The following is a 13,108-nucleotide window of genomic DNA, read 5'->3' as shown; positions in this document are numbered from 1 at the left end:
ATAAGTCTTCGTCAGCCTGGACACCTCTCCACCAGGCAGCGGTGCCCAACGCTGACGAAGAAGAGCAACGTCTCTCTCCCGCGCTTGCCCGGCTGACTCGTTTCCTCGCCCAGACAGAAAAGTGGGCGGAGCTCCGCTTCTCCGTCACAGAGGCCGGCGGGGGGCGGGGCGGCGAGAAAGTGGGCGTGGCCGAGGCTGTCGGTGCCGCATCGTTCCAGGGTCCGGTCGTTGCTCCGCCTCCTCCGCCACCGAGGCTTCAGGAAGAAATTTCGGGAGGGGGAGGAAAATGGCGGCGCCCAGTGAGGAGCCGTTGGCGCCGCCGCCGCCGCGCTCGCTGCAGTCCTCCGCGACGGGCGGTTCGTCCTCGTCCTTGCAGGGCTTGAGCGGAGGCCCCGGGCCCAACCCGTTATCGCGGAAGCTCCGCAAAGTGCTGGAGACGCGGCTGGAGGCGGACAAGGTGAGCGAGGCGAGGGAACGGTACCTTCCTAGGATTGGGACTGGGACGGGGAGGTGGGGTTGAGGCCTTGGCTGCTTTTCAGGTAGCTCCTTCCTTCCCTCTTCTGGGCACAGGGAATAAAGTATGTGCGTGTTCTGTGCCGTCAAGTCTGAACCGATTTATAGCCACCCTAACAGGGCTTTCAAGGTAAGGGGGTTATTTAAGGAGTAGCTTTATCAGTTCCAGCTTCCCCCCATGAGTTTCCATGGCTGAATGGGGATTAGAACCTTGTTCTCCAGAGTCCTCGTCCATCGCTTCATCCACCACACCACACTGGGCGTGACCAGTAGTATTGAATGAGGTTCTGTTTGTCAAGTGAGCTGGTTTCTAAAGTGATCTGAAATGCATTTTATCCCCATAACATTTAATTTCATAATGGATCTAAGTGTCCTTATTTAAAAAAAAAAATACCTGCACATCAGATCTATTCAGCAACATATTTGCTCAGAGGCTAGCAGGTGTAGTCTGTGCCTTGCCAATGACCATCTGCCTTGTAATCTGAATGGAACCCTTGATTGTGCTTTAGTGACTACTGTACACTTAAAGACTGACAGCTGAGTGTGTGAAATAGCTCCATTAAAAATAACTGTTTTTCTATTTGGTTGTGCTGGCTGGTGTTTGTGTAGTGGAGTTTGCAGTCCAACTTAATTGAGACCCAAGCTTCTCTTTGGTCTAACCACAGTGTGCTTCTGTACATACAGATTGCATCATAATAGATTCTGCTCTTCATAGCTTTTTTGTTATCTGCTATGAAGTTGTTTACATCTAATGATAGCCGTATGAATGAATTAACTCCCAAAGTTCTATTGTCAATAGCCTTTCTCAGGCTTAGCAAACTAAGTACTGCAGTTTGTTTTTAGTAAATCCATGATGGGTCTTCTTTTTCCCCCCTACTTTGTTCAGTTTTTCCTTGCATTATTGTCTTTTCCCATGAGTCTTGTCTTCTCATGATAATGTCTAAAGTATTATGGCCTCAGTGCAGTAATTTTTCTTTCTCATGAAAATTCAGGCTTAATTTGATCCAGAACCCATATACAGTGGTGCCCCGTATAGCGAGGTTAATCCGTTCCGGATTAACCTTCACTATACGAAAACATCGCTGTGCGGGTAAGGAAAGCCTATTGGAACGCATTAAACTTAGTTTAATGCGTTCCAATAAGCGTACAAACTTACCCCTCCAGCGATGTTTTCGCGTCCGGTGGCCATTTCGGAGCCGCTGATCAGCCGATCATTAAAATGGCCATTAAAATGGCCACGGATGGCCCAAAATGCCCCCCGCAGCGTTTTCGCGACCTCCATAAGCAAGGGGAGGGCGCGAAAACACTGATAGGGGGCCATTTTGGGTCATCCGGCGGCCATTTTGGAGCTGCCGATCAGCTGTTCGGCGGCTCCAAAATGGCTGCCGGACGCCCCAATCGTCGCAAAGCGAGTGCGGCGATTGGGGCAGATCCGTATAGCGATCCCCAAAAAGGGATCGCTATACGGATTCTTCGTTAAATGGTGCGCTCGTTAAGCGAGGCACCACTGTATGTCTTTCTTTCAGTTTATGATATTGTAAAGCTCTTATCCAGCACAACATTTTGAATAATTATGCCAGTTTTCTTCATTGTCCAGTTTTCACATCTGTCCATAGCAATTAGAAATACTACAGTATGGATCATGTGGACCACTGGTTCCCACCCTAGGGTCCCGAGATGTTCTTGGACTGCAACTCCCAGAAATCTAGGCCGGAAATCCAGGCCAGTGGTAAAGGCTTCTTGGAGTATTAGTCCAAGAACATTGGGGGTCCAAGATTAGGAATTACTCACCTAGACCTTGTTCACCAGCACCTTACCTTTACTTTTAAAGATATTTTCTAGTCCCCTCATTGCTGCTCTTTTAAGTCTGTCAGCTTCTCATTTCTTGGCTGTAGTCTCCATTTGGATTAATGATTGAACCAAAATGTAATATATCTGGTGTATCTTCATTTTCTGAATCCTGCTTGAACATTTGGCATTTCTACGTCCATATACAATGAAAAGTATTGATGTAATGTTTCAGAAGGATGGATTTTTCCTACAAAACGTTATGACATGTTATAAAATCCACTCTCATGCATGACACAAACTGCATCATAAAGCTTGGGAAGAGATCTCTGACACAATGTCATAGTAAAAAGAACCCCCCCCCTTCTCATAACTCTTATAAAAAGCAACCATCTCTCTCCTAATACAGTGATTCCCAGCCAAGGCTTTTGGGAATTTTAGTCCAAGAATATCTAGGGACCCAAGTTTTGGAATCACTGTTCTAATGGATCACATTCATGCCCATGGGATGCCCAGTGGGGCTGAAAATTGGAGCATACATTGGGTTTGACTGAATATTACTGATAAGGTGCTGGAGCTGTGATTTTTACAGTACATTCTATGGGTTATGTAGTCTGATCTGTTTCTGAGTAAAAACCACATAAATCTGTAAAGATTTCTGCCTCGGATTTAATATCTTGAGTTGTAGTATTGCTGTTAAGTATTAAGTTTTCTGAATTCTGTACCATAGCTGTATAGGCTAACTATGGATAGCCTATTCATAGGAGTATAAGAGGAATATACTGTAGTTCTGTGGGCCACACAATTAAACTAAGCTTCACATGTAGCCTGTAGGGAATGTACGTGACATGAAACAAGATGCTGATTTTGCATGTAAAGACAAGAAAAAGTGTCTTAGGGTCTATGTTTTTGTACTGTAATGGTACCATGAACTGCTTGTGTTATATTATCACTTTTACCCTATCTGAACAAGTGTATGTGTATATGTAAAGAGTATAACTTTTACACACAAATTGCCATAAGAATATCTGTAAATGTTATCTGCTGCATACTGAGTCATGTGACTCAATTGGAAACAGATAATGTTTGTGGAGATTTCCTGACTTACAACAATTTATGTCTAAAAGTTAATCTGTTTGTCTAACTGCAGGAAGATTTCAGCCATTAAGTTAAAGGGGGCTAAGTGTCAATGGGCAGTTTTCACAATGGAGAGAAGTGAAAAGCGGTGTGCCCCAGGGATCTGTCCTGGGACCTGGGCTTTTCAACCTGTTCATAAGTGACATGGAGACAGGGATAAGCAGTGAGGAGGCCAAGTTTGCAGACGACACAAAACTTTTCAGGGTGGTGAAGACCAGAAGGGATTGTGAAGAGCTCCAGAAGGATCTCTCCCTACTGGGAGAATGGGTGGCAAAATGGCAATTCCTTTTCAATATAAGAAAATGTAAAGTAAAGCACATTGGGGCAAAAAAAAAAATCAAAACTTTAGTTCTCAGCTAATGGGTTTTGAGCTGTCTGTGATGGATCAGGAAAGAGATCTTGGTGTGCTGGGGGACAGCTCAATGAAAGTGTGAATCCAGTTTGCGAACTGGCAGTGAAGAAGGGGAATTCCATGCTAGGTCTGATTGAAAAGGGGATTGAAAATAAAACAACCAACATTATAATGCCATTATATAAAATGCTGGTGAGGCCACACCTGGAGTATTCGTACACTTCTGGTCACTGCACCTTGAAAAAGACATACAGTGGTGCCTCACTTAGCGATGTTAATTCGTTCAGAAAAAATCGCTGCTAAGCACTTTCATCGCAAAGCGAAATAAAAAAGCCCATAGAAATGCATTAAAACGCGATTAATGCGTTCCTGTGGGCTTAAAACTCACCATTGAGCAAAGATCCTCCATAGCGCCGCCATTTTCGGTGCCTCTAAAGTGAGGAATCCGTCCCAAAAAACAGCGGGCGGCCATGTTTTCCCCCCAGCAGCCATTTTGAAACCGCCGATCAGCTGTGCGAAAATGGGGGCTTTGCGATGATCGCTTCCCTGCGATCATCGCAAAGCGAAAATACCCCATAGAGAACATCGCAAAGCGATCGCTTTTGCAATGGCAAAAAGTCCATCGCAAAGCGATTTTGTTGCTAAACGGAGCGATTGCTATGCAAGGCACCACTGTAGTGGAAATAGAAAAGGTTCAGAAGAGAGTGACTAAAATGATTACAGGGCTTGGGCACCTCCCTTATGAGGAAAGGCTATAGTGTTTGGAGCTCTTTAATCTAGAGAAAAGGTACCTGAGGGGGACATGATTGAGATGTATAAAATTATGCAGGGAATGAATGAAGTGGATAGAGGGAAACTCTTACGCAGTCCCAGAACCAGGGGACATCCGCTCAAATTGAGTGTTGGGAGAGTGAACAGAAAAATATTTCTTTATCCTGTATGTTGTTAATCTGTGGAACTCTTTGCCACAGGATATGGTGATGGTATCTGGCCTAGATGCCTTTAAAAGGGGACTGGACAAATTCTTTGAGGAATAGTCCATCATAGGTTACAAGCCATGATAGGGATGTATAATCTCCAGGCTTAAAAGGAAGGTACTTCAAAATACCAGATGCAGCGGAGGGGTATCAGGAGACAGGGATCTCATGGTCTCGTGTGCTGCCAGAGGCATCTGGTGGGGCCCCTGTGAGATATAGGAAGCTGGCCTAGATGGGCTCTTGGCCTGATCCAGGAGGGCTCTTCTTATATTCTTATGTTAATATACTTTAATTATTTTTGCAATATATTTTTATATATCCTTTACAGGAAATGTTAGAGGCACTCAAGGCTCTTTCCACCTTTTTTGTTGAAAACAGTTTACGTACCAGAAGAAATTTGCGTGGGGATATTGAACATCGAAGTTTAGCTATAAATGAAGAATTTGTCTATATTTTCAAACAAGTGAAAGAGGTATGATATTTTTAAAAATTAGCTCTAAATGTCACACATAGGGTTGACATAAAACTATTTTTTTCTTAAGGAAATCTATCCAATATTATCTGTGATTTATTTTTTTCAATGTGTTATTTTTATTGTATAGTGTTCTAAATACATATTCCGTTTGAAGTAAGACAAGTTCATATTTTTCTGTGTAGGTAGCATATACAGTATCTTTAATGAAACAGTATAGATCTTGGACACCTTAATATACATCATTTGGGTTTGATTTGAAAGATATGCAGCATAGAATCTTATATCCATTTATGTTCTTTCTGCAGTTGCCTTTTTTTCACCAGAAATGGAGGAAAGACAGGTCAGAATTATTGCAGCAAGATTTAACACAACATAACAATATTTAAGCACTGTCTTGCTGAGCAGTGCAAACCTCTAAATGTTTACTCAGGAGTAACTCACTATTCATAGAGTTGTTGTTTAGTCATTACGTTGTGTCTGACTCTTCAGGACCCCATGGACCAGAGCACGCCAGGCCCTCCTGTCTTCCATTGCCTCCCGGAGTTTGGTCAAATTCATGTTGGTAGCTTTGATGACACTGTCCAACCATTTTGTCCTCTGTTGTCCCCTTCTCCTCTTGCCTTCACACTTTCTCAGCATCAGGGTCTTTTCCAGGGAGTCTTTTCTTCTTATGAGATGGCCATCTTTTAAGATTTTAAATAGTTCAACTGGAATGCCATCACCTCCACTGACCTTGTTAGCCATGCTTTCTAAGGCCCACTTGACTTCACTCTCCAGGATGTCTGGCTCAAGGTCAGCAACCACACCATCTGGGTTGTCCAGGACATCCAGATCTTTCTGGTATAATTCCTCTGTGTATTCTTGCCACCTCTTCTTGATGTCTTTATCTTTGATGTCTTTATCTTCTGTTAGGTCCTTCCCATTTTTGTCCTTTATCATGTTCATCTTTGCACAAAATGTTCCTTTAATAGCTCCAAGTTTCTTGAACATATCTCTGGTTTTTCCTTTCTCTTATTTTCCTCTATTTCTTTGCACTGTTTGTTTAAGAAGGCCCTCTTGTCTCTCCTTGCTATTCTTTGGAAGCATGCATTCTATTTTCTGTAGCTTTCCCTATCTTTCTTGCATTTTGTTTCCCTTCTCTTCTCTGCTACAGTGGGGTCTTGACTTACGAACGGCCCGAGTTACGAACATTTTGACTTACGAACCACTCTCATAGGAAAATATTGACTTGACTTACGTACTTAGATTTGAGTTACGAACTGAAAAAAAATTGAAAAAAACCATGTGGGAGGCAGGGAAAGTGCAAAATTTGAACTTTCAGTTAACTGTTGGCCAGTGAAAAGGGTGCCTGTCTGCTTCCTCACTCCTCCCAGCGTTTAGAGAGTGGATTGGGAGACAGTCTTCAGACTGCCTGGGCTGTATTTTCCCTGCCTTCCCTGAACTTTTCTTGACCTAAGAAAAAAAGAAACAAAATATCCCCCTCTAGTGGGTCGAAGGCGGAATGGCAGCTTCCCATTAGTTTCTATGGACGGAAAAGAGCAGATACGGATCAAATGGTTTTCAATGCATTCCTATGGGAAATGCAGATTTGACCTGCGAACTTTTTGACTTGAAAACCGCCTTCCAATACGGATTAAGTTCTCAAGTCAAGACCCCACTGTATTTGTAAGGCCTTGTTGGATAGCCACTTTGCTTTCTTTCATTTCCCTTTCCTTTGGATGGTTTTTGTTGCTGCCTCCTGTGCAATGTTACGTGCCTCCATTCATAGTTCTTCAGGCACTCTGTCCACTAAATCTAGTTCCTTAAATCTGTTCTTCACTTCCACTGTGTATTCATAAGGGATTTAGTTTAGATTATACCTGACTAGCCCAGTGGTTTTTCCTACTTCAGTTTAAGCTTGAGTTTTGCTATATGAAGCTGATGATCAGAACCACAGTCAGCTCCATATCTTGTTTTTGCTGACTATATAGAGCTTCTCAATCTTTGGCTGCAGAGAACATACTGTAATCTATCTGATTTCCGTATTGCCCATCTGGTGATGTCCATGTGTAGAGTAGTCTCTTGTGTTGTTGGAAAAGAGTGTTTGTGATGACCAGCTTGTTCTCTTGACAAAACTCTTATTAGCCTTTGCCGTGCTTGGTTTCCAAGGTAGCTGAGAAACAATGTTACTGCTTCCTTCAGGCCCCTCAGTGACTTCATGGGTGATCTGAGATTGGAACAGGTAGACATCCAGTTCATAGTTAATCATTTGCAGTCAGTTTGCTACGTAATCTTTGCAAGCTATATACCTTAACCTACACTTGAGATAAAACTTTGGAGTTTAGTAGAAAGTCTTAAGTCTGCTATGTCTGAACTGTTTGAAATTAATACTCTTAGAACTCCAGAGCTGGAAGGGACCCTATGGATCATCAAGTCCAGCCCTTGTCGAGGAGGCCAAGCAACGAATCAAACTCCCAACCTCTGGCTTCAGAGCCAGAAACCTAAACTGCTGAGCTATCCAGCACTTCTTACAAACTTTTCTAGGCTGCTGTTGCAGTGTTGCTTGGGTATTTGTAAACTGAGCCAACCAATGGCCTCCAAGCTCCAAGGCTTTCTTGTCCACTGTTTTCTCTGATACGGAAAGGGGAGTACAAAATTTGGGACAGATGAAGAAAGTGGACTAAGCTTTGTTACACTTAACAGGTTCATAATAGAAAAATCAAAACTATCCTCCCACATGCACAAAAAACAAACAAACTTGTATTGGCAGACCAGGAGCTAGTTCAAAGAACAGTTAGCATTGCTTTTGATCTTTGTGAGAAAGGGGTTAGAGAGGATGATAGAAAAACAGGGAAGCAAAGAACGAGGCAAATAGAAAACTCCTGCTTGTACCACATGTGTTGACATTTTAGAGATCCAGAAGACTGTATGGAGAGAAATACGGCCAATATTAGTTAGGAGAACTTCCCTTTTCGGCTCCTCAGTACTTCAGTTGCTCTCCATAGTTGCAGTTCTCCATTTGTCATCCCAGATTTTCTAAGACTGCTGTATTGTTGTAACAGGTTGTCAAGCGGCCTGTATCAGGATAGAAATGGTTACTGTTTTCATCATACAGCTGGATTTGTGTAGTGCTTTATTGCAGGAAAGAAGGGATTCTAAAAGCCATGTCTCCATGATGTTTTAAGCCACTTACCATAGTGTTTGTTTTTGTGTTCTTTTCAGGAGCTTGAAAGTATTAATGAAGATGTGCAGTTCATGAACAACTGCTGCCAGGATATGACTAATCACTTGAAGGTATTCTAGAAGGGATGGGTGGATAGCTGGGTATTGCACATTTGATAGCTTCATACACTGAATATTGTAATTTCACACGTACAGTATTTCTGCACACACACGAACACCGTATGGTAATTTAAGAAGTGCATCTGATGGCAGCCAGAGGAATTTACCAAACAGGTTACAGGCACAGAAATTCTAATGCAGTGGAAGATTTTTCCCTGCACAGGAAGATATACCCATTAATTTCTCGGAAGGCAGATCTATATTTATATTGATGAGGTTTGTTCCATCTGTTGAAATGAATAGGTTATTCCATATGTAAAAGAGCTTTTTGTGGACATCACAATGGACATAAACCTCTGGGCTAGAGTGAATCATCCAGCTACCATGTTTCTCTGAAAATAAGACAGGGTCTTATATTAATTTTCACTCCAGAAATGCATTAGGGCTTATTTTCAGGGGATGTTTTACTTTTTTATGTACAACAATCTACATTTATTCAAATAGTCTTCTGGTTGCTGCACAGTGGTGGAGGGCGGGGTATCGCTTAACTAGGGCTTATTTTTGGGGTAGGGCTTATATTATGAGCATCCTGATTGTAATTTCTATATGCTCATGCAGTATAAAATGTTTTAAATAAATTAGCTGCTTTCTTTACTTCTTGCCAGAAAATGGGGGAAATGTAACATTCTTTATTTCCACCAATTCGTCTGTTGTGTTACTATAGCTTGTAGTTGCATTGAAGCAAAATGCTAGAAATATACCTTAAACCCTTTATTGCGTTTTACTTTTATCACTCTGATCTGAATTCCAGGCAACCAAGGAGCAAACACAGGATTTAATAGTAAAGACAACTAAGCTTCAAGCAGAGAAGTATGTATTTACCGTTTTTGTTACATTTGTTGGCAAATGAAATGTGTTATGTTATCAACTTACACTGAATAATCAGTGGATAGCGTCCTGTTGCATAAAGTTAGGTGTAAACTGGATCAGCACTGGAAATAATTAGTTGAAACCAATTGAAAGTTTCTTATTCCCTCACTCCCAAGTCTTTCAGGTTCTGAGGCTGCCTAGGGCTCCCTGGAGAAGTCTTTGGGAGTCGCAGGATATGAGGTAGCCTTTAATAGTAAAAAATGACATTAAAAAGAACAAACTGAAGGCTTTCCTCCCACCATCTTGAGGCTCCCAAAGGCTTCCTCAAGGCAAAGATAGCCCTTGAGACCCTCAGAATCTGAAAGGAGATGGGAAAAGGAAGCTTTCAGTTAGTTTAAATAAATTACTTTTGGCACTAGCTCTGGTTTACACTGGCGTAACTTGCGGAACAGGATTTTGTCCAGTATCACTTTAGGTAACTTCCATGTATTCATGTTTGATGCAGCTTTTCCTGAGATAATAGTTACCATGGATTTTGCATGCTGTGCAATAGGATGTCAGGTTGCTGTGTTTTGAAAAAAGAATGTTATTCTTTATTTTAGAATCAATTGGGGTGCCATATTTAAGCAAAAATTATCTCATGAGAGACAAATAGAATTCACTGCTTGAGCTTGATACTCAATTGACTGAATGATTAGTCTGCTGACTACATTTCTGTACCATCCAGCGATCTGAACTTTCGGATCATTTCACAAAACAGATATAAAAGCAATGAAGAATAAAATAATAATATGAATGTTTAAACAAATTTTAAAAAACAGAGAATACAACTAAAGAAAACCAAACAGCAGATGTTTGTGCAAGGATCTAGGAACCACTACAATATTTTTAAAATTTAAGAATTAAACCTGGCTCAATAAAAAAAGGTATGAACCTGATGCCGAAAAGACAGCAATATACAGTACTCCTCAGATGAGCCTCTCTGAGATAGGTAATGAATGCATAACCGGGAGCTATAAATGACAGGCCTTCTTTCTGCTAGTCACCTGCCTTGCGTCTTTGGGTGGGAGCATATGCAAAGGGCATCAGAAGGTTGCCTTAGGGTCCAGATTGGAACATGTGGGCATGGTTACTCTGGAAGATTGCAGTCACATCTCTGTGTATGTGGGGATTTTTCATTAAAATCAGTAGGATTTACTTTTGAGTATGGAATTGTCCATCCCGTGCACATTTAATTTGATGTGTAGCATTAATGGTAGCAGCATAGGATTGTGAAACATGTTTCATTATCACTGTAGTCAGAGGCATCAGTGGAAGAGTTTAGGAGGGGGGCATAAAACATGAGAATCATTGATGTCTTGTTCTCTGTGTGCTGCTTTCAAGCCCTTCTGTGTACCTGGACATGATGTATGCAGAGGAAAAAATGCCAGAAGAGGGAAAATCAGAGAGTGACTGGAAAGATTGGCAAAAATAAAGAACAGTTAGGGTTCTGTTGGCTTTCTGATGGTACGTGGCCTCTGACAGACACCCCTCCCCCCAAATGCAGACCTCAACAAAAAAGGATTCACCACTCCATTCTACAGTTCCGTTAATAAAATATCTTCCTGTCCTTTCTCAGATGTCTTTGATTAAAAAACACACATTTGTGTTAATTATCAACAGTTTTCTCCTGTGTATGCTTCTCAGTTGTTTTTTTTTAAAAACACCACCTTCATTGTACTTTTAGATTTCTTTGTTCCAGCTGATATACAGTATATCCATTAATATTGGGCACATGTTTATTTAGGAATTGTTATAATCCAGTTGCATGGAGATGTACATACCATGATACCTTTATTAAGTTCCACCATGTTTTTTTAAAATGTGAATTGGCATTGTAATTGAATTCAGCACATAAATGAAATGCTATTTGGTATTTGTGATTCAACAATTGGATTTTACCCACTTAGTAATAACAGCAAAGTATAAGACTAGTTGAATGACATTCAAGGCAATTGTTTGCCGACTTTATTAGCCAACTGTTGGTTGCATGAATATGATTCACTGGAGCTACTTGTACATAAATTGTATATAGTCTGCCATAACGTTTTTTTGTTTTAGAGGTGTGCAGCCTTGTGTTTCTGGACTACAATCCCCACCTACATTTTCTGTACTGCTTGGGGAATTCTGGGAGTTGTAGCTCAAAACTACAAATCTGCACATTTCCAGTTAAAAATTTTTACAGCTATTTCCAGAGTTCTGTTTCTGTGTTGTGTTAATAGGATGGAGGGAATATTCCAAGGCTCAGAAGAAAACTGAATAATTTCAGGAAAAACATATCCTTGTTTTTTCATGGTTTGTTGGTGGTAAAGGTAAAGGTTCCCCTTGACAATTTTTGTCCAGTCGTGTTCGACTCTAGGGGGCGGTGCTCATCCCCGTTTCCAAACCATAGAGCCAGTGTTTTGTCCGAAGACAATCTTCCGTGGTCACATGGCCAGTGCGACTTAGACACAGAATACTGTTACCTTCCCACCGAGGTGGTCCCTATTTATCTACTCGCATTTGCATGCTTTCGAACCGCTAGATTAGTAGGAGCTGGGACAAGCGACGGGAGTTCACTCCGTGGCGTGGATTCGATCTTACGACTGCTTGGTCTTCTGACCCTGCAGCACAGGCTTCTGTGGTTTAGCCCACAGGGTAGTATCCCTTGATTAATCCCTGTTCATGTTAATCTCTCCTCATTGATGTTTCATTCATTTCCCCCATGCTCTCCCATCTTCCTGGCTTTCTGTTCTGCTTTCCTTCTGTATACTGTAACTCCATAGCTGAACTTCACTTTCATGGCTTTTTCTCTTTCTTCTTCTCCCCCTTTCAACCCATAATCTATGGCTGCATTGTGGTAGGGATTTATTTATTTATATTTATTTATTGGACTTATATACCGCCCCATAGCGCTACAAGCACTCTCCGGGCGGTTTACAATTTTTAATTATACAGGCTACACATTGCCCCCCCAGCAAGCTGGGTACTCATTTTACCGACCTCGGAAGGATGGAAGGCTGAGTCAACCTTGAGCCGGCTACCTGGGATTTGAACCCCAGGTCGTGAGCACAGCTTTAGCTGCAGTACAGCGTTTTAACCACTGCGCCTCTCACCTCTTCTGTGAGGTTACTGTCCTTGGCTTATTCTCTGTCAGTGTCTTGTCTTATAGCCATTTTGTGCTGTGCGGGGGAAAAAGTGCATTGGAGATGAGGCTGCCAGATTTGAGCATATGTCAGATCTTACATGATCCATCCTTATCTGTGTGGAATAAATCCAGACTGATTTGAATGGATCGTACTTTAGCCACTTAGCCTTTTAGCCACATAAGCCTTTGGAGTTGCAATTAATGAGAGTACTGAGCCTGTAATTAGAACAATAAGAAAAAAGATCCTTTGTTTCTGTCGGTGTCTGCCTCAAAATTCAGTATAGTTCAAATGCAGTAAAAACAGAAAATAGAAATGAAACAAAAGAATAAAATTCCATATGTGATAAATAAAAAGATTGTTAAATGACGGAAAAAGAAACTGTGCTAATGTAAAAATGCTAATATTTTGAGAAGTACTTTGGTAGTTTTGGAATGAGAATCCATTTTTTTTAAACTGGGAAACAAGCTGCAGTGGGTCTTGGGTACACATGTTTCCTCCCATCTCTATTTTAAGCCAACCAGATTTAAACATTGTGTCCTAATGACGGCTATCCTTAATTGTGTTTAAT

At 41.5% G+C, this 13,108-nt stretch overlaps 1 protein-coding gene across 2 annotated transcripts in view; it reads left to right on the top strand.

Moving 5' to 3' along the window:
• Positions 1-204: 204 nt before the first annotated feature.
• COG6 (component of oligomeric golgi complex 6) overlaps positions 205-13,108 on the top strand; it is a 34,642-nt gene continuing 21,738 nt past the window's right edge. The window contains exons 1-4 of one of the 2 annotated variants that reach the window (XM_073002524.2): positions 205-457; positions 5,096-5,239; positions 8,444-8,515; positions 9,315-9,373. In XM_073002524.2, coding sequence (XP_072858625.2) covers positions 287-457; positions 5,096-5,239; positions 8,444-8,515; positions 9,315-9,373 — 446 coding nt within the window. In that variant the 5' untranslated portion in view covers positions 205-286. The remainder of the gene's footprint in view (positions 458-5,095; positions 5,240-8,443; positions 8,516-9,314; positions 9,374-13,108) is intronic. The other variant, XM_073002546.2, reaches the window with a different exon arrangement.

The sequence above is a fragment of the Pogona vitticeps genome, chromosome 1 (assembly GCF_051106095.1).
Source record: "Pogona vitticeps strain Pit_001003342236 chromosome 1, PviZW2.1, whole genome shotgun sequence".
Taxonomy (NCBI): Eukaryota; Metazoa; Chordata; class Lepidosauria; order Squamata; family Agamidae; genus Pogona; species Pogona vitticeps.
Note: the sequence above shows the minus strand (reverse complement) of the source record. Positions and strands in the feature narration are given on the sequence as shown.